Genomic DNA, 22089 nt, shown 5'->3' with positions numbered 1-22089 from the left:
AAGGGATCAGTTGGTAGGTCATGTTCTGAGGCGTCAAGGGATCACCAATTTAGTACCGGAAGGAAGCGTGGAGGGGAAAAATCGTATAGGGAGGCCAAGAGATGAATACATTGAGCAGATTCAGAAGGATGTAGTTTGCAGTAGTTACTCTGCGATGAAGAGACTTGCACAGGATAGAGTGGCATGAAGAGTGCATCAAACCAGTCCCTTGACTGAAGACAACAACAACAAATACAGGCTTAGTCCGTAAGATTTGTAAGAAAAGAAGGAAGATTGGGCTTCAAGTACAGTAGACATCGAGGTCATTAGAGACGGAGCACAAACTCGGATTGTGGCAAGGATGGGGAAGGAAATCCTGTCCTTTCAAAGGAACCATCCTGGCATTTGCCTGGAGCGATCTAGGGAAATCACGGGAAACCTAAATCTGGGTGGCCGGACCCGGGTTTGAACCGTCGTCCTCCCGAATGCGAGCCCAGTGTGATAACCACTGCGCCGCCTTGCTGGGTGTAATATTTGTATATTATAAGTATGATTATCGTGCGTGTGTTGATCAACTGTGAAATTTCAGTACAAGTTGCGTGTGCCGTGGCCCTAAACGCAGGAATATCAGATGAGTTATTAGATGAGTTATTAGAAGAGTTTTTAACGTTTCATCAGTGAATAATTAAGTATGCCTGTTGCGGGGTCGCACTGTGACAAGAGAACATGTTGATAATGATTTGTCGGACCCAGGTCTGCGCCACTGACGTGTACTCATGGATGTAGACAGACACGTGGACACTGTATACTGTGATTAAAGGCTAAATTGGATTGTTGGTTGCGGGATCGTAGCGTCTGGATTTACAGTGACGAGAAGCGTTCTCGTAGTATACGTAAACTGGACTCAACAGGTTTACTTAGGCGTGAGGGCACGATAAGCTTAGTAGTTATTTTTCCTGTCGAAATAGTGTATAACTAAATTCGCAAGGAAGTACGTAAGTCTGAAGTCAGGAAATGCATCATTGTCTATGGTTTTTTTTATTTGATGTTCGCAGGGAATGCGATGATCGTCCGGTGGAAGTGTCCATTTATTAAAACATTTTTACAGCAATTATTCCGGCCATAAAACATTTTGACGGTAATGATACCGGCCAAAAAAAGTAAGAATTGGTAATAGCAGCAGTAGACGTAATGCGGAATCCAATTCAGGTATGGAAAGGGGGTATTTGTACTAAATATCTGAATTTTAATTAAGGTAGTTCAAAATTTTTCTTTATGAAATAATTAAACATATGTTATGTTCGTGATCAAATTATTTTTCAGAACTGTCTCACAAAAACAATTTTTGATTAAAAAGAAGTATCTTAAACTGTGAAAGAATGGGAAGATACAGAGAAAATACGATGTTATGACCCACCACATAAATCAAGAAGTATAATTACTTACTTTAGTGGAACAGTATCTGATCATAGGGCACGCTAATAACTGTAGAATGAACCTGCATGCTATTCACCACTATTTGTATGGCTAGTAACGGTGACCACCCCTAGTAATGCATGATTTCCGTCTCACGGAACTTCATTGTTCAAATTAATGATTATTGCTTTTTTTATAACACAATTTTCTGGACATGGATCCCACGTCATATTTGAACGTAATTTAAATAATTTCATATTTAAAGAACTAAGAGCCTCATTTAATATACTGCAAATTTTTGAGGCCACGGAGCCGCCCATTGAACTGCATTTCCATAAATAATTTAGGATTGAAAGTTTTTGCAAGGTACAGGATCCAGAATCATGCTGTACGTGTTTTTCTAACTGGCAGAAAGTTCATAGGCCAAAGAGTAACATGAGAGTTTTAACGCCACAGTACATGTTTTGAGCCCACCAAGCCATAACTAGTACCGTTCTGTCACTTTCGGTTGGAGTTATCTTTTCTTGTATACCTATTAAAATGTAAAATTAATTGCAGGCCACAGGATCATAATTAGCACTACTTCTGCATGTTTATACATCAGGATTATCTTTTATTGTGTACATGTGATTGTTATGTGCTATGGTTTTGTGCAACATTTCTGAACTGTATATACAGGGTGAGCCACCTAACCTTACCGCTGGATATATTTCGTAAACCACATCAAATACTGACGAACCGATTCAACAGACCGAACGTGAGGAGAGGGGCTAGTGTAATTGTTTAATACAAACCATACAAAAATGCACGGAAGTATGTTTTTTAACACAAACCTACGTTTTTTTAAATGGAACCACTTAGTTTGTTAGCACATCTGAACATATAAACAAATACGTAATCAGTGCCGTTTGTTGCATTGTAAAATGTTAATTACATCCGGGGATATTGTAACCTAAAGTTGACGCTTGAAACCTCCGACGTTCAGTTGCGTGTTGTAACAAACACGGGCCACGGTCGGCGAGCAGCATCTGCAGGGACATGTTTACGATGACGACCGTGTTTACGAGTGTGGCTGTAGTGCACTGTTGTGGTTTGGTCTAGCTGTCGCAGTGTCCGCATGTAGCGCTTGCTGCTATTGTTATTCTGCATTCGTCTCCGCACGCAGACCAACTGTAGTACACCGTGTTACCAGCCGTCTGTGATAGTGTAGTGTTGTAGGAACTGTGACCATGGTGTATTCGAACTCTGAAAAGGCGGAGATGATACTCATCTATGGCGAGTGTCGACGAAATGCAGCTGAAGCCTGCAGGGTGTATGCAGAACGGTACCCGGACAGAGAGCATTTGCACATTGCAAAACATCTACCGCCAACTGTATGCAACAGGTATGGTCGCAGCACGCAAACGGGTCCGTAACAGGCCCGTCACAGGAAAAGCGGGTGCGTTGGTGTGTTAGCTGTTGTTGCCATGAACCCAGACATGAGTACACGGGACATTGCGAGAGCCGGTAGACTGAGTCAAAGTAGTGTCATGCACATACTGCATCGTCACCGCTTTCACCCGTTTCATGTGTCGCTACATCAGCAATTACATGGTGATGACTTTAGTCATCGAGTGCAATTCTGTCAATGGGCATTAACAGAGAATGCGTTCCAGTTCTACCTGTTTACCGATGAAGCGGGTTTCACAAACCACGGGGCAGTGAATCTACGGGGCATGCATTACTGGTCCGTGGACATTCCTCGCTGGCTGAGACAGGGAGAGCGACAGCGACCGTGGACTGTAAATGTATGGTGCGGAATCATTGGCGACCACCTCATTGGTCCTTACTTCATTGCAGGGGCCCAAACAGCTGCAACATACATCGCGTTTCTACAGAATGATCTGCCAACGTTGCTCGAAAATGTCCCACTGGAAACGCGTCGACGTATGTGGTATCAGCATGATGGTGCACCTGCACATTCCGCAATTAACACTAGGCTGACCCTTGACAGGATGTTCGACGGGCGTTTCATAGGACGTGGAGGACGCATAAATTGGCCAGCCCGTTCTCCTGATCTCACACCTCTGGACTTCTTTCTGTCGGGTACGTTAAAGGAGAATGTGTACCGTGATGTGCCTACAACCCCAGAGGATATGAAACAACGTATTGTGGCAGCCTGCGGCGAAATTACACCAGATGTACTGCGGCGTGTACGACATTCATTACGCCAGAGATTGCAATTGTGTACAGCAAATGATGGCCACCACATTGAACATCAATTGGCCTGACATGTCGGGACACACTCTATTCCACTCCGTAATTGAAAACGGGAACCACGTGTGTACGTGTACCTCACCCCTCATGGTGCGTCAGTGAAAAAGACCAATAAAAAGGTGTTAGCATGTGGACGTAATGTGCTGTTCCAGTCTCTTCTGTACCTAAGGTCCATCACCGTTCCCTTTGGATCCCTACGTAATTCGGTGCTCTCCGATACACACGATCGAACAGCGGAGGAGTGGTACTCAAGCGTCAACTTTAGGTTACAATATCTCCGGATGTAATTAACATTTTACAATGCAACAAACGGCACTGATTACGTATTTGTTTATATGTTCAGATGTCCTAACAAAACTAACGGGGTTGCATTTAAAAAAAACGTAGGTTTGTGTTAAAAAACATACTTCCGTGCATTTTTTATGGTTTGTATTAACCAATTACACTAGCCCCTCTCCTCACGTTCGTTCTGTGGAATCGATTCGTCAGTATTTGATGTGGTTTACGAAATACATCCAGCGGTAATGTTAGGTGACTCACCCTGTATAATGTTAAGTGATACAACTGTTCAAAGACAATCACATCCAAAGCAAGATACACAAGCACACGGAGACTACTATCGGATTTTTTAGTATCCATACTCGACTTTAAGATTTAATTACAAGCAAACCAACAGGCCTATCGAAAATGAGTTGTACCAATAGTTTTTTAGGCAATATAGAGAAACTGTATTTAAAGTGCAGTATATATATTTTTATTTTAAATTGTATAAGGATTTTCAGTTTTCGATGACTTCGCTACGAACTGCTCACTTCAAAACTATATAGCTTGAAATATGTTTGTCTGATGTTAATGAAATTTTAATAGGTTACAGGCACATGTGTTGGTAGTGGAAATCTCAAGTTACAGAAGTTTCAATCAGCCAACAAAAGTTTTTCTAGAGTAACTTTCTCTCAACCCAGGATGAACGCATTACAGAAAGCATGGGTTTGTTTTGATGGTCTGTTTTGGGCTTGTAAAAAACTACAACCACTGTGACGGTACAGAGTGATACGTATTTTATAAAGAGTGATGTTTAAGACTGCTTCTATGCATGCTGGACCTCGCGGTTAACAGAGTGCACGGCTGTGAAAATGAATGTGTCGTTGCTGCGAGCCACTGGGCTATTAGTAAATGGTTTGCCTGTGACTGGCGACGTAGCACATGATTCCCCCATTGCGCCCGCTGTTATTTCCACAATCAGAGATGCATAGAACCAGTCTTAAATATCACTATTTTTATAAAATCCGTATCCCACTGTACGGTCACAATGGTTGTAGCTTCTTAGAATTGCCAAAACAAACACGGACTTCCTGTTACTTGCTTTTCTAGCAAAGTTACTTTAGAAAACTGAGACCTTTTTTGGGTGATTGAAATATTTTGTAACTTGAGATTTCCACTACCGATATATGTACCTATAACCCATTACAATTTCATTAACATCGGACAACATCATTTCAAGCTATATACACTGAAGAGCCAAAGAAACTAGTACACCTGCTTAATATCGTGTAGGGCACCCACGAGCACGCAGAAGTGCAGTAACACAACGTGGCATGGACTCGACTAATATCCGAAGTAGTGCTGGAGGGAATTGCCACCATGAATCATGCAGGACTGTTCAAAAATTCGAGGGGTGTAGATCCCTTCTGAACACCAATTTGCGATACATCCCAGATATGCTCAGTAATGTTCATGTCTGGAGAGTCTGGTGGCCATTGGAAGCGTTCAAACTCAGAAGAGTGTTCCTGGAGCCATTCTGCAGCAGTTCTGGACGTGTGGGGTGTCGCATTGTCCTGCTGGAATTGCCCAAGTCCACAGCAATGTGCAATGGACATGACTGGATGCAGGTGATCAGACAGGATGCTTACGTACGTGTCATCAGTCGTATCTAGATGTATTAGGGGACCGATATCACACCAACTGCACATGCCCCACACCATTACAGAGCCTCCGCCAGCTTGAACATTCCCCTGCTGACAAGGAGAGTCATGGATTCATGAGGTTGTCTCCATAACCGTACACGTCCATCGCCTCAATACGACAATTTAAAACGAAACTCGTCCGACTAGGCAACAAGTTTACAGTCATCAACACTCCAGTGTCGGTGTTCATGGACCCAAGCGAGGCGTAAAGCTTCTCTTCGTGCAGTCATCAAGGGTACACGAGTGAACCTTGGCTCCGAATACCCATACCGATGATGTTTCGTTGATTGGTTCGCAGACTGACACCTGCTGACGGCCCAGCATTGAATTCTGCAGCAATTTGCGGAAGGGTTGCACTTCTGTCACGTTCAACGATTCTCTTCTGTCGTCGTTGGTCCCGTTCTTGCAGGATCTTTTTTCAGCCTCAGCGATGTCGGAAATCTGATGTTTTGCAGGGTTCCTGATATTCACGGTACACGCTTAAAATAGTCGTACGGGAAAATCCCCACTTCATCACTACGTCGGAGATGCTGTGTCCCATCGCTCGTGCGCCGACTATAATACCACGTTCAAACTCACTTAAGTCTTGATAACCTGCCATTGTAATAGCAGTAACCGATCTAAAAACTGCGCCAGACGTTTGTTGTCTTATATAGACGTTGGCGACCGTAGCACCGTATTCTGCCTGTTTGTATTTGAATACGCATGCCTATACCATTTTGTTTGGCGCTTAAGTGTAATTTTGAAGTGAGTTTTTCGCAGCGAAGACGCCGCAAACCAGATAATCCCTATTACAGTTTAAAATTTTAAAAAATGTGCATTGAATTTTAAAACCAAATTGCTCCATAACATAATGCAGAATAAAACAAAAAATATTGATATAACTAATTTTGTTACAGAGCTACTGGTTCGCCTGTAATTAAAGCTTAAATTCGAGGCTCCATAATTAAAAAATCCGATGGTAGAGGCAAGAGCTGAGACCAGCCGCAGCTGAACCGAGTGCGGCTTTCAGTGATCGGTGGTAGAAGACCCGCTGAGAGATTTTCTCTGGACACAGCGTCCGCCGCCACTCTCAGAACCCTCGTTGCAGCCGGCTGTCGGAAGGAGTCTTTCATTGTTGGTGGCCTGTCTCCACGCTACTGTCAAGGTCAGGTTTCCTTGCTACTAGAGCCGACCCACTTTACACAGGAAGTGAATGGGTGCCCGATCTATTTTCGCCGGAAGTCATGCCCTACGGTTCCACAGACTACGAGACAATGCTATGAAACTCATCAAACCAGTGTCAGCATAATGAACTATTAGAAAGACCTTTAGCGACCTGAAAGAAAAACGCACCTGTGCTGAACGCTATCCAGAAAAACTTTCTATGGACACTGAAGCACCACAAGGTCATAATAGATATGTAGTTAACAAACTACTAAACTCTCGTTGTGTACTTGCATATTGAGTCATGCCAATCAGAGACATGAAGACCACTGCTGTTATAGTCGACATCTACTTTGTAGCGTGTTTGTGAAGGAAAAATCATTCCTATTTGACACTCACCACGCCACTTGTGTGCCATTAACACTTTTGCAATTACTCACGTAATCTAGTGAGGACTGGTCAGATCCGAGAGCTGGTAACTCTGACCTCTGTGTTACTGCACGCTGTGAGTGAGGTGGAGGTGGACTAATTACCATAAAATGCAAACTATGGACACCATTTCTATGCTAGTCAGCACATTCACTCTGGTCAAGGCTTTGGACTTTTGATTGGCGTCGCGCGTCCACGAGAATATTTCACTGGAACTATGAACACTCCGAAATTCGTCTCTCATCTACCTAAAGCGTACAGAAGCAATCTGCGTGACGAACAGCGTTATAGCGAAGATTACTGATCTATTTTTGCCTTATATTTTACAGTATGTTTCTCTATTATGCATATTTCTGGGACAATTTGTAACTAAGATTGGCCAACCGGCCTTATAAAGATTGTAGGAATGGTTTTTTGCCGACATAAGTTATCACCTGATATTTAAAGTATGTCAACAGCGACGCAAAATATTACATACAGCAAATGTGCAATTTTCATCTTTAATTCAGTAGTGTCATGGACTGTGCGGCTGGTCCCGGCGGAGGTTCGAGTCCTCCCTCGGGCATGGGTGTGTGTGTTTGTCCTTAGGATACTTTAGGTTAAGTAGTGTGTAAGCTTAGGGACTGATGACCTAAGCAGTTAAGTCTCATAAGATTTCACGCACATTTGAATATTTTTGAATTTTTTAGTAGTCAAGTAACTTTTTATCGCGCACCATTAACGGTACCACAATTAATTATTAAAATCATCTGCTGTGTGTATCTGCAGCCAAGTACAGAATTTTCTCGATACTGCTTTTGACTTTTTTTGTAATCATTCATTTACCGTTGTGAACGTCACACTAACACACAGCTACACAAGTATTTACTGAATAGCAGTCATCGAAAGTGTTTGCATGCTATCAATATTAGTACACATGAATGGATTTTAATTTACTATGTGATAGTTTTTTTGGGTATTTACAGAATAGAAATTTTACGCGAACATACAGAAAGACATGTGCCATTACAATAAATTTTACGTATTCTTTAATGGTTTCCGAAATGTGTTCCTGTAACTGTAACTCGTTTACCTTTCATTTCACTGCCCTTTACTATTTGATAATCCTGTAACATAATTCCGTCTATGTTTTACTGTCAGGTTCGAATCCTGCCTCGTGCATGGATGTGTGTGATGTGCTTAGGTTACATAGGTTTAAGTAGTTCTAAGTTCTAGGTGACTGATGACCTCAGATGTTAAGTCCCATAATGCTCAGAGCCATTTGAACCATTTATTTCAGTATGTTGCAGCATCATCAGCATGGAGGAGCTTGTACACTTGTACCTTAGACACTCTGGCTTTTTCTTTAAAGCGAGCAGTATTGAAAAGTTTTCACCCAGTTCTTGTGTGCAAATACACACTCCCTGCATTCTCTAGTACCATTGATCACAGGCGACTAGAAGAAAATGCCAAGAGTCCTGAGTCACGAGAGTCAGGCGGATGCAGCGTTTCTTAACCTTTTCGAAAATATTTGACTTGGTACTATATCAGCATTTACTAAAAGGGGCTAATCGTAGGATACATCAGAAAAATTGCAAGAGGATTGAGGATTTGTTGGTAGGGAAGTTGGTGAGCCATCGACAGCAATAATTTGAGGCGCACCCCAAAGAAATGTATTGCTATCCTTGGTATTCACGTGCTAATTCATTAATGAAAAGTTTAATGAGTACAGAATATGTATTGAGAGTAAACCGAGGAAACATTACAGCAATGAGAAGTAGCAAAAGAGAGAACAGTGACAAACTTAACATCAAAATTGGTGCTCATGAAGTAGACGAAATTAAAGAACACTGCGGATCTTGCAAGCAAAATAGCTCATGAATGACGAATAAAGGAGGACATCAGAAGCAAACTAGCACATGCAAAGAGGGTGTTCCTGATCAAAATACATCCACCAGTTGCAAACATTTGCCTTAAGTTGAGGAAAAAAATTTTTATGTTGTATACTTAGAGAACGGCATTGTATTGTTGTGAAACATGGACTGTGGGAAAACTGGAACAGAAGAGAATGGAAGATTTTGAGAAAAATGTTGAAAATTAGGTGGACTGATATGCTGAGGGATGTGGAGATTCTCCACAGAATTGGCGAAGGAAGTAACATACGGCAAGTGCTGGAAAGAAGAAGGGACAGGATGATAAGTCATACGTTAATACATCAGGGAATAACTTCTATGGTAAAGGGGGTACATCTACGTGAGTACTCTTCAGTTCACACTTAAGTGCCTGGCAGAGGCTTCTCCGAACCACCTGCAGACTATTTCTGTACCATTCCACTCTCTAACAGCGCTTGGGAAAGATTAGCACGTAAATATTTCTATAGCGGCTCCGATTTTTCTTACTCTATTACAATGACCATTCATCTTTATGCAGTCCGCCCCCGGTAGCTGAATGCCGGTACGGTAGCTCAGCGTGTTCGGTCAGAGGGCTGAGTAAAGGAAGCAGCGATCAACTTGCATGGATGTTATGTGACGTCCGCCCAGACCAAACGTAACGAACAAAAAAAAAAGATAAAGAAAAAGAAAAAGGGTGGTCAGCGCGAGAGAACGTCAATCCTAAGGGCCCGGGTTCGATTCCCGGCTGGGTCGGAGATTTTCTCCGCTCAGGGACTGGGTGTTGTGTCGTCCTAATCATCATCATTTCATCCCCATCCACGCGCAAGTCGCCAAAGTGACGTCAAAAGGAAAGACTTGCACCCGGCAAACGGTCTACCCGACGGGAGGCCCTAGTCACACGACATTTACATTTATCTTTATGTAGAATTGTGAAAATAAAATATTTTCGCATTCAGAGCAGGAAGTTGGTGAAAAGATCATCCCAAAGCGAAAAACGCCTTTGTTTTAATGGTTTTTCTCTCCAACTCGCTTATCATATCAGTGACATTCTCTTATTTCGCGATAATACGAAATGAGCTACCCTTCTTTGGACTTTCTCGATGCCCTTCGCCAATCCTGTCTGGAAAATATCCCGTAGTACCTCTAGCAGAGGACGGACAAGAATGGAAAAAAATGTGGTAAGGGCTTATGGGACTAAAATGCTGAGGTCACCGGTCCCAAAGCTTACACACTACATAAAATAACTTAAACTAACTTACGCTAAGGACGACACACACACCCATGCCCGAAGAAGGACTCGAACCTCCGACGGAGGGTGTCGTGAGCACCGTGGATAGGCGCCTGATAACGCGCGGCTACCCCACGTGGCGACAAGCGTGGTTTCGACAGTCTCTTTAATAGACGTGTTGCGTCTTGTAAGTGTTCTGCCCATAAAACGGAGTCTTTGATTTGCCTTTCCCGCAACATTACATATGTGATCGTTCCAGTGTAAGTTGTTCGTAGTTGTAATTCCTAGGTATTTATTTCAGTTGACACCCTATAAATTTATGTGATTCATAGTGTAACAGAAATTTAACGGATTCCTTTTAGTACTCATGTGGGTGACTCACACTTTTCGCTCTTTAGCAAGATATCTTGTCTAAATCATTTTGCATTTGGTTTTGATCTTCTGATGACTTTTCGAGACGGTAAATGACAGAATCATCAGTAAACGATATAAAATGGGTAGTCTAAATCATTTTGCAACTAATTTTGACCTTCTGATGACTTTATGAGACGGTAAATGGTAGCATTATGTGGAAGAATTCTAAAAGACCTGCTGAGATGGTCTTATAAATGGTTTTATACATTGGTAACAGCAGATGTCCTATTACAGTTCCTTGGGGAACGCTGGATATCGCTTGTGTTTTACTCGTTGACTTTCCACCAGTTGCTACGAACTGTGACCTTTATGACAGGAAATCTCGAAACCAGTCCCACAACTGTAGAGATACGCCATAGAGACCCAATTTAATTAGAAGTTATTTGTGACGAACGGTGTAAAAGCCTTCTATAAATCTAGAAACATGGTATTACTTTAAGATTCCCTGTCGATAGTAATCTTTACGATGTGCGTATAAAGAGCCAGTTGTGTTTCAGAAGAATTATATTTTCCGTAGATTGTTGCCTTAGAGGTAATTCATAATGTTCGAACTCAGTATATATTCCGAAATACTAATGCAAATCAATGTCAGTGATAGGGTCTATAGTTCGTCGGATTACTCCCATTTCTACTTGAGTATTGGTTTGACTTGTGCAGTCTTTTGGTACGAATCTTTCGTCTAGGGAGCGGTTATCTACGATTGCTACGTATGGGTTACTGTTATTAGCATAATCTCAAAGGAACCTAACTGGTATGTTATTTGGACCAGAAGAGTTGCTCTTTCTAAGTGTTTAAGCTACCCCGCTACACCAAGGATATCTATTTCTATGTTACTCAGTCCGGAACCGCGCGACTGCTACGGTCGCAGCTTCGAATCCTGCCTCGGGCATGGATGTGAGTGATGTCCTTAGGTTAGTTAGGTTTAAGTAGTTCTGAGTTCTAGGGGACTGATGACCACAGAAGTTAAGTCCCATAGTGCTCATAGCCATTTGCACCATTTTTTATGTTACTCACATTGGCAATAGTTATCGATCCAAAGTCTGGAATATTTACTTCGTCCTCTTTGGTGTTGGAATTCAGGAAAACTGTGTTTGATAACTTGATAACTAAGCTTTAGTGGCGCTGTGAACGGTAATATTATCATGGGTATCGCACAGTGGGGGTATTGATTCTGTCGTGTACTCAGCAGATGACCAGAATCTCTTTGTAGAGGGTAAACACTGTAGAATAAGGCAGAGATTGGAGTACATTCGACAAATAATTGAGCACGTAGGGTGTAAGCGGTACTCTGAGATGAAGAAGTTCAAACCAGTGAGAAGACTCCTGACAAAAAATAAGGCATTTTTGTGGGTGGAAGTATGCCATACACACTCTGAACTGCTGTGATGAATTACTGTAATACTGTCTCAATTTCTTTGCCACTCATGTGCTTTCCATAATTTTAGCTCTAGTTTGGTTACCATTTGCTAACCCGTAATTTTGCTCACATTGAGAAGATTCTCTTCGCGAAGCCAGTAACAAACTTCAAAATGGCACGATGGCCTTAGTAGAGTATTTATTGAAATAACCTGTTTCGGCAAAGAACGTTGCCATCTATTCTGGTCTTATGCACTACGCTTCAAAGAATTTTGCCCATGTGTACAATAACTTGTGTCACATACTAACTTATTGTAAACATGGACGAGATTAAAATGGTTCAATTGGCTCTGAGCACTGTGGGACTTAACAACTGAGGTCATCAGTCCCCTAGAACTTAGAACTACTTAAACCTAACTAACCTAAGGACATCACACACATCCATGCCCGAGGCAGGATTCGAACATGAGACCGTAGCAGTCGCGGGACGAGATTCAATGAAGCGTAGTGCATAAGATCCGAAGATGACAACATAGTTTGCTGATACTCGTACATCTCAATAAACACTCTAGTAAAGCGATGGTAGCATTCTGAAGTTCGTTACTTCTCTTTTCATATCAGTCTAGACGGCGCCCAGGGTGGAGTAATGTCAAGCATATACAGTATTATCTATCGCGCATATGCCTAGCACGACTAATAGTGCATCCACCGGTGTCGACCATGAGAACAGAGGTGGGCTGTAGGTATAATGGCCGAAACGAGCGCTGCTTGCCCTTACATTAGAAGCTCACGATGCAGACGACGAACGGGAAAGCACCCAGTAGGGCCATCCCACCTTATCTCCAGACAAGTGATTATGGAGGAGCGCGCGCCGATTTCCTCGTTAAGCTTCCTCGTGAGCCCCCAATATAAGGGCCAGCAGCGTTCGCTTCGGCCACCACATCCACAGCCGCAGCCATGAGATCCATCGTGCTGCTCCTGGCCACCGTCGCCGCCGTGCATGGTAAGCTGCCAGACGATCATTACATCTACTCATACGGGACCTTCAAGCAGATATCTGATCAGTATTGAAATTTTAGAGGTATACGTCATAATACATTCGGAAGCGTTCATTAATATTAATGCACTTGCAACGAAGTTGTCAGAACCTTTAGTAGATATACAAGCATCAACATTATTGGCAGTTTGTAGCGTATACTAACGCTTGATGTGAAATTGGAATCAAAAATACTAGAATCATAAACCGGAGAAAGAAAATAATAAATATTTTTAAGATGATTCTTTATTCGTTACTAACTTAATCCTCTTTAAAGCCAGATTCAGCCAAAGTGTGCAATTCCATTTTTTTATTTATTTTCTTACGCTATATTGGAGCAATACTGCAGGCTTATCGGCTTAGTCCCACGTTTAATTCGTGCAGACGTCGCTAAAATAGAGGTTGAGCGCAAAAAAACCAGCAAATCCTCGTACAAAGAGCTGCGCGCATCCATAAAAGATAACGTTATGCATCTGGTGGAACAGCGACGATGTGGTGTACTACGAATTACTTCTCGGAAGTAATTCTGGTAGGGTTTCGGGTTCCGCTAAATAGGTCAGGTGTCCACTACACACAGGAGGCGGCTACACGGGTAGCAGGGGCTGTGTGGCGTGAACCGGGCGGTTTTTTAGGTTAGGCAGTCTCGGGAAAGATCAAAAAGGGCTCCAGTCTCAAAAGGTACAGGGCAAAGAAACGACGAGAATCGACCAAGCAACAGTCGGTATTGTAGTTGTAAATTGTCGTAGCTGTGTTGGGAAAGTACCAGAGCTTCAAGCCCTGATATAAAATAAAGCACTGAAGCTGAAATCGTTGTAGGAACAGAAAGCTGGCTAAAGCCGGAGATAAATTCTGCCGCAATTTTTACAGAAGCGCAAACCGTGTTCAGAAAGGATAGATTAAATAAAGTAGGTGGTGGTGTGTTTGTTGGTAGTAGTTTATCTTGTAGTGAAGTTGAAATCGATAGTTCCTGAGAATTACTGTGGGTAGAGGTTATACTCAACACCCGTACCAAAGTAGTAATTGGCTCCTTCTACCGACCCCCCGACTAATATGAAAGAAAACTTGTATCTCATTACAAATAAGTACCCCACTCATAGAGTTATAATTGGTGGAGACTTCAATCTACCCTCGATTTGTTGGCGAAAGTACATGTTCAAAGTCGGTGGTAGACAAAAAAGATCTTCCGAAATTGTACTAAATGCTTTCTCTGAGAATTACTTTGAACAATTAGTTCATGAGCCCACACGAATTGTAAATGGTTGCGAAAACACACTTGACCTCTTAGCCACAAATAATCCTGATCTAACAGAGAGAATAATGACGGATACAGGGATTAGTGACACAAGGTCATTGTAGCGAGGCTCAAAACCATTTCAACCAAAACCACTAAAAATAAACGCGAAATATATCTATTTAAATCAGCAGATAAAAATTCACTTGATGCCTTCCCAAGTGAGAGTCCCCATTCCTTCCAAGCTAATTATGTAAGTGTAGACCAGATATGGCTCAAATTCAAAGATACAGTATCGACAGCAATAGACAGATTCATACAACATAAGTTAATAAGAAACGGGACTGATAAACCATGGTACACGAAGCACGTCAGAACACTGTTGCAGAAGCAACGAAAAAAGCATGCCAAATTCAGAGGAACGCAAAATCCCCAAGACTGGCTTAGTTTCACGGAAGCTCGAAAATTAATGAAGACGTCAATGCGAGATCCATTTAATAGTTTCCACAATCAAACATTGTCTCAAAATATGGTAGAAAACCCAGAGAGATTCTGGTCGTATGTAAAGTACACCAGTGGCAAAAACAGTCAATACCGTCACTGCGCAATAGCGATGGAAATGTTATCGATGATGGTGCCACTAAAGCGGAGTTACTAAATACAGTTTTCCGTAATTCCTTCAAAAAAGAAGACGACGTAAATATTCCAGAATTCTAAACCAGAACAGCTGTTAGCATGAGTGACATAAAAGTAGATACCGTAGGTGTTGCGAAAAAGCTCAAATCACTTAAGAAAGGCAAGTCTTTCGGTCCAGATGGTATACCAGTCAGGTTCCTTCCAGAGTATGCAGACACAATAGTGCCTTTGTTAGCAATCATATACAACCGCTCACTTGACGAGAGCCTGGAGAGTAGCACAGATCACACTAATATTCAAGAAAGGAAATAGGAGTAAACCATTGAATTACAGACCCATATCACTGACCTCAATTTGCAGTAGGATTTTGGAGCATATACTGTACTCGAACATTATGAATAACCTTGAAGAAAATGACTTATTGATACATAACCAACACGGATTCAGAAAATATCGTTCTTTTGCAACACAGCTATTTCTTTATTCCCGTGAAGCAATGAGTGCTGCTGACAAGGGATCTCATATCGATTCCATATTCCTAGATTTCCAGAAGGGTTTTGATACCGTGCCACACAAGCGACTATTAATCAAATTGCGTGCATATGGAGCATCGTCTCACTTGTGTGTCTGGATTCGTGATTTCCTCTCAGAGATTTCACAGTTCGTAGTGATAGACGGTAAATCATCGAGTAGAACAGAAGTGATATCTGGCGTTCCGCAAGGTAGTATCATAGGCCCTCTGCTGTTCCTGATTTACATAAATGATCTAGGTGACAATCTGAGCAGCCCCCTTAGATTGCTGATGACACTGTAATTTACCGCCTAGTAAAATTATCAGACGATCAATGCCAATTACAAAATGATCTACAGAGAATTTCTGTATGGTGCGAAAAGTGGCAATTGGCACTAAACAAAGAAAAGTGCGAGGTCATCCACATGGGTACTAAAAGAAATCCGATAAATTTTGGGTATACGATAAATCGCACAAATCTAAGGGCTGTCAATTCAATTACAATTACGAGCAACTTAAATTGGAAAGAACACATAGATAATATTGTGGGGAAGTCGAAAGAAAGACTGCGCTTTGTTGGCAGAACACTTAGAAGATGCGACAAACCCACTAAAGAGATAGCCTACATTACAATTATCCGTACTCTGGTGGGATATTGCTGCGCGGTATGGTATCCTTACCAGGTAGGATTGACGGAAGACATCGAAAAAGTGCAAAGAAGGGCAGCTCGTTTCGTGTTATCGGGCAATAGGAGTGACAGTGTCACTGATATGACACGCGAGGTGGGGTGGCAGTCACTGAAACAAAGGCGGTGAGATCTATTTACGAAATTTCAGTCGCCAACTTTCTCTTCAGAATGCGATAACATTTTGTTGACACCAACCCACGTAGGGAGAAATGATCATCATAATAAAATAAGAGAAATAAAAGCTCGAACGGAAAGATTTAGGTGTTCCTTTATCCCACGTGCCATTCGAGAGAGGAATGGTAGAGAAGTAGCATGAAAATGGTTCGATGAGCCCTCTGCCTGGCACTTAAGTGTGAATTGCAGAGTAACCATGTAGATGTAGATATAGATTCTGACATTACTGTCAACAGCTGAGACGTCTTTCAGACGCAGTCCGAGAACAACGATCAGAAAAGCTGCATGAAGTGGTGCTACTCCACGATAACGCCCACCCGCATTCTACCGAACCGACAAAAATCACTATACAGGACTTAGGTTGGGAAGTCATTCCGCATCCGCCTTATTCACCTGATCATGGGCCCTCAAATTTTCACTTTTTGCGCTCTTTGTCGAACAGCCTTCAAGAACTTTCTTTGCGGATAGGAATGCTCTACGAACATGGTTCGCCAAGTTCTTTGCCCCAAAACCACGTGATTTCTGCAGTCGCGGAATCTAAAATTTATCCCAGCGTTGGAAATGAAGGGTAATATGTTACTGATGACTAACGTCTCTCTTATGTATATCTGTCTTACGTAAAAACATTACGAACTTACGTACCAACGTAATATTTAAGTAGTGTTGCAGTTCATTATCACCAAGGCCTGTGTTTTAATTTAAAACGCTCGGCCCGTAACTAATGCTCATATTTACAAAGTTACAATTTCTCCTGTCCTTCTAGCGTTGATGATGACTATTAGAGTCCGGTCGCGTTTTCAGCCTGATTATCGTGTCGTCGACATAGCTCCCCAATAATCACCACGTGCTCCTTGTGCACTGTACGTCCATACGTCAGGAACACCTGATAATGTTAGTGAGGCATGTCAACCAAATATTGCGCCAGACAGACGGGCACAGGTCATCCAGCTTAAAACTCGGGAAGACACAAATCATCGTTTACGAATATAACTTCTTACCTATAACCAAGCAGGGGAATTTTACTTCGAAGCCAATGATCTCTGTGTTCGCCTACGTTAATATGCAAATGTGATATAAATACAAGTCCATCACTGTCCATCTGTAATACTTTGTTACAAGATTTTCTTAAATATTTCTACCTGAAAAATAAGAAGGCAACCTGCACCTTGGCTAACTAAAAAACTAAAATAGCTCATGAACTTCACGGACGCTGCCCATCAGGCATTCGAACTGAAGTGAGCCCTGAAAACCGAACAGTCAGTCAGGTTGTGAGAAATACAAAATTCAGGCATGTCCCATACATTATCTGACAATAGAAATAGTCCGACTGTCCTATGGAGAAAACGTGCATGGTCTTGATATAGACAAAGTAAAAGCTGCAGCTGATCCGACTGTCCCAGTCGAAGAACTGAACTTCACATTACCTACAAACACAATTTAACCACAAACGAAACAGAGATTCATTGAATACTTCACGGGGGTAAATGACTGTAGCCATGAAAAACTCTACTTGAAACATGTTACTTGCAGCACCGGCAGGAAAGCGATCATGTGTATCGGATCAGCATCTATCTACTGGACACGATGACATTACAGTTCCAACGATGGAGCTTATTTTCACCCACTACTGCGCTCTATAACATTTATCTTCAACGACTCCTTAACCAGAAGTGTTTTCCCTGCAGACACCAGTGTAACATCTCCAACAGGACCACTTGTAGTAAAGCACTGTTAAAGTGCTTTTTTTTTTTTTTTTTTACATAGCATGTGCTTAATAATGTAAGGCGAAATTAAGGGCTGCAGCACTTTCATACAGATTAAACGCAGTGTCCATTATAAATATAGCTTGGCAATGCAGGTAAAAGAAGTATTTAATTTCTACAATTTATGCTTATTAATCTGAAGACAAGCAAAATCGAAAAGTCTCACAAGAAAATAAATAGCTAATGAATACCGGGTGATCAAAAAGTCAGTATAATTTGAAAAGTGAATAAATCATGGAATAATGTAGATAGAGAGGTACAAATTGACACACATGCTTGGAATGACATGGGGTTCTATTAGAACCAAAAAAATACAAAAGTTTCAAAAAAAGGCGATCAGAATAGCAATAATTAGCATAACAAAGTAAGACAAAGCAAAGATGATGTTCTTTACAGGAAATGCTCAATATGTCCACCAGCATTCCTCAAGAATAGCTGTAGTCGAGGAATAATGTTGTGAACAGCATTGCAAAGCATGTCCGGAGCTATGGTGAGGTATTGGCGTCGGATTTTGTCTTTAACCATCCCTAGAGATGTTGGTCGATCACGGTACACTTGTGACTTCGGGTAACCCCAAAGCCAATAATCGCACGGACTGAGGTCTGGGGACCTGGGAGGCCAAGCATGACGAAAGTGGCGGCTGAGCACACGATCATCACCAAACAACGTGCGCAAGAGATCTTTCACGCGTCTAGCAATATGGGGTGGAGCGCCATCCTACATAAACATCGTACGTTCCAGCAGGTGTTTATCAGCCAGGCTGGAGATGATGCGATTCTGTAACATATAGGTGTATCTCTCACCCGTCACGGTAGCAGTTACAAAACCAGAGTCACGTATTTCCTCGAAGAAAAAAGGCCTGATAACGGTAGATGTGGTAAATCCAACCCATACTGCGACTTTCTCGTCGTGCAATGGAGTTTCCACGACAGTTCTAGGATTTTCGGTAGCCCAAATTCTGCAGTTGTGGGCGTTGACAGACCCTCGGAGCCTGAAATGAGCTTCGTCGGTCCACAACACGTTATTCAACCAATTGTCATCTTCCGCCATCTTTTGAAACGCCCACACCGCAAATGCCCTCCGCTTCACTGACTCGCCAGGTAACAGTTCATGATGCCGATGCGTTTTGTACGGATAGCATCGGAGGGTACGCTTCAGTGCCAACCAAACAGTAGTGTATGGAATGCCGGTGCAGCTGCACGAGCGCTGACTCCCCCGTGCATAGACGAACCCACTACAGTCTCCATTTCTTCCTGACCTGTCTCAGCAGCATTACGTCTTGTGCTCGGTCGGCCACTACAGGATCTATCGTGTAAACAACCCGTGGCTTCGAACTTCGAAATCATTCTCGCCACAACGGACCTTTACCCGTTCGAATCCCCTTCCTATGGAGACAGGATCGTAACGCCGAACTAGCACATTCCCCATTCTGATAATACAGCTTCACTAAAAGCGCCTTTTCAAGTAACGTCAACATGCTGTGACTGCTCGCGTATCTGATTCTCTCTCTCATTACAGCTCCTTTTATACACACTTGTCATGCGCAGTCACTGGCGTTTTGGCCGGCCGGTGTGGCCGTGCGGTTCTAGGCGCTTCAGTCTGGAGCCGCGTGACCGCTACGGTCGCAGGTTAGAATCCTGACTCGGGCATGGCTGTGTCTGATGTCGTTAGGTTAGTTAGGTTTAAGTAGTTCTAAGTTCTAGGGGACTAATGGCCACAGTTGTTAAGTCCCATATTGCTCAGAGCATTTGAACCATTTGAACCACTGACGTTTTGCTGTCCAGCGCCATCTGTCGGACATTCTGTGAACTTTTTTTGGTTCTAATAAAACCCCTTGTCATTCCAAGCATGTTTGTCAATTTTTACCTCTCTATCTACATTATTCCGTGGTTTATTAAGTTTTCAAATTTATGCTGACTTTGTGATCACCTGGTACATATTTATTTGCATCTATTAGTGCAACTCAAACATGATTAATGTACAAAAAGTTATAGATGTAAAGAGAAAGACCAATCAAATGTGTAATATGTAAATCTCTATTTACAGCTGGAGCACTGGATAAAGCAGATCATGAGGGTGTCAGCATTTCAAAGCGACACGCCCTCTACGGCTTGGGGCTGACTGATTCTGCCGCGCAGGCGCAGGCCCAGGCACAGGCCGCTGGGCTCGGGGGTGGATACTATGGTGGGGGTGGAGCTGCACTGAGCCAGGCACAGGCACAGGCGCAGGCTGCTGGGCTGGGCGGCGGCTACCACGGCATCTGGAAGCGACACGCCCTCTACGGCTTGGGGTTGGGTGAGTCTGCTGCCCAGGCACAGGCCCAGGCACAGGCCGCTGGGCTCGGGGGTGGATACTACGGTGGGGGTGGAGCTGCACTGAGCCAGGCACAGGCACAGGCGCAGGCTGCTGGGTTGGGTGGTGGCTACCATGGCATCTGGAAGAGACACGCCCTCTATGGCTTGGGGTTGGGTGAGTCTGCTGCCCAGGCACAGGCCCAGGCACAGGCCGCTGGGCTCGGGGGTGGATACTACGGTGGGGGTGGAGCTGCACTGAGCCAGGCACAGGCACAGGCGCAGGCTGCTGGGCTGGGCGGTGGCTACCACGGCATCTGGAAGAGACACGCCCTCTACGGCTTGGGGTTGGGTGAGTCTGCTGCCCAGGCACAGGCCCAGGCTCAGGCCGTTGGGCTTGAGGGTGGATACTACGGTGGGGGTGGAGCTGCACTGAGCCAGGCACAGGCACAGGCGCAGGCTGCTGGGTTGGGTGGTGGCTACCATGGCATCTGGAAGAGACACGCCCTCTATGGCTTGGGGTTGGGTGAGTCTGCTGCCCAGGCACAGGCCCAGGCTCAGGCTGCCGGGCTCGGGGGTGGATACTACGGTGGGGGCGGAGCTGCACTCAGCCAGGCACAAGCACAAGCGCAGGCCGCTGGGCTGGGTGGTGGCTACCACGGCATCTGGAAGCGACATGCCCCCTAAGGTTTTGGGCTAGCCGACTCCATCACCTAGGCACAGATCCAGTCACTGGATGCCATGCTGGGTGGTGGATACTGCAGTGTGGGTGGCGCCACCTCCAGTCTGGCTCAGGCACAGATACAAGCTGCCATCGTGAGACTCGACTGGTGGTGGCTGGCGTCCTGTTCCTTCACTGGCTCCTAACTGTGGGAGGCAAAATTACATGAAATAAAAGAGAGTGCACTGCTACATCTGTCTTCCTTATTTCACTGACTCCTATATGTCTCAGCACCTGACACTGTTAAGTGAACAGCAACAATTTAACTGCCATTTCATATGCAAGATTTATACTCCTCCCTCTGCATTGAACAGGTAGGTGATTACCAAGTGCCATATAAGTCACATACATTTAATTTATGGTGAGCTTCTTCTTCTTCTGTCACTATAGTGGTGTGGTGTTCAAGGAATGCTGTAAGGTACAGGAACTAGGCAACATTTGCATATTGAGGTAATGCCTGCTACTCTACTATTTAAAGTAACACACTGTTGGTGGAATTTGACTTATGTTCTTAAAAGTTAATATTCTTGGCTGCATTGTTCACATGCATGGATTAGAATCTTTCTCACAGCCATATCACTTAAGTCTAGCAACTCATTCCTCAAGAGTGAATGATATTTGGTCTGTCATGATAGCCACTCGTTTCAGCTTCAGACATCTCAGCTTGCAATCAGTATACCTAGCACAACACAGACTTTTCACAATTAATCATCAGTTCACAGTGCAATACGTATTCACAAAGTCGACACACCATGAATGTAACTCACCCCACCCCTAATACACTGACAGAACAAGAAAATCTAAACACCAAAAAATAATTAATGTAGAGTAATGAAATTTCGAGGATATGTTTTCCTAGGTAACATACTTAAATGAGTAACATTGCAAGTTGACAGTTTAATGTAAGTGGGAGATAAGCCATTGTAAATACAAAATGTTGGTACATTAATAACAGGTGTCACCGCCAGAATGTTGAATG

The 22089-nt window shown here is 43.3% G+C and overlaps 1 protein-coding gene across 1 annotated transcript; it reads left to right on the top strand.

Annotated features, from left to right (window-relative positions):
- The first annotated feature begins 12983 nt into the window (after positions 1–12983).
- LOC126459183 (spidroin-1-like) lies at positions 12984–21301 on the top strand. Its single transcript, XM_050095842.1, has 2 exons — positions 12984–13062; positions 20145–21301. Exons 1-2 carry the CDS (start codon positions 13017–13019, stop codon positions 21074–21076), a joined length of 978 nt encoding a protein of 325 aa, XP_049951799.1. The 5' UTR covers positions 12984–13016; the 3' UTR covers positions 21077–21301.
- Positions 21302–22089: the final 788 nt, after the last annotated feature.

The sequence above is a fragment of the Schistocerca serialis genome, chromosome 1 (genome assembly GCF_023864345.2).
Source record: "Schistocerca serialis cubense isolate TAMUIC-IGC-003099 chromosome 1, iqSchSeri2.2, whole genome shotgun sequence".
NCBI lineage: Eukaryota > Metazoa > Arthropoda > Insecta > Orthoptera > Acrididae > Schistocerca > Schistocerca serialis.
The sequence above is the reverse complement of the archived record's forward strand: the minus strand, read 5'-3'. Positions and strand labels throughout refer to the sequence as shown.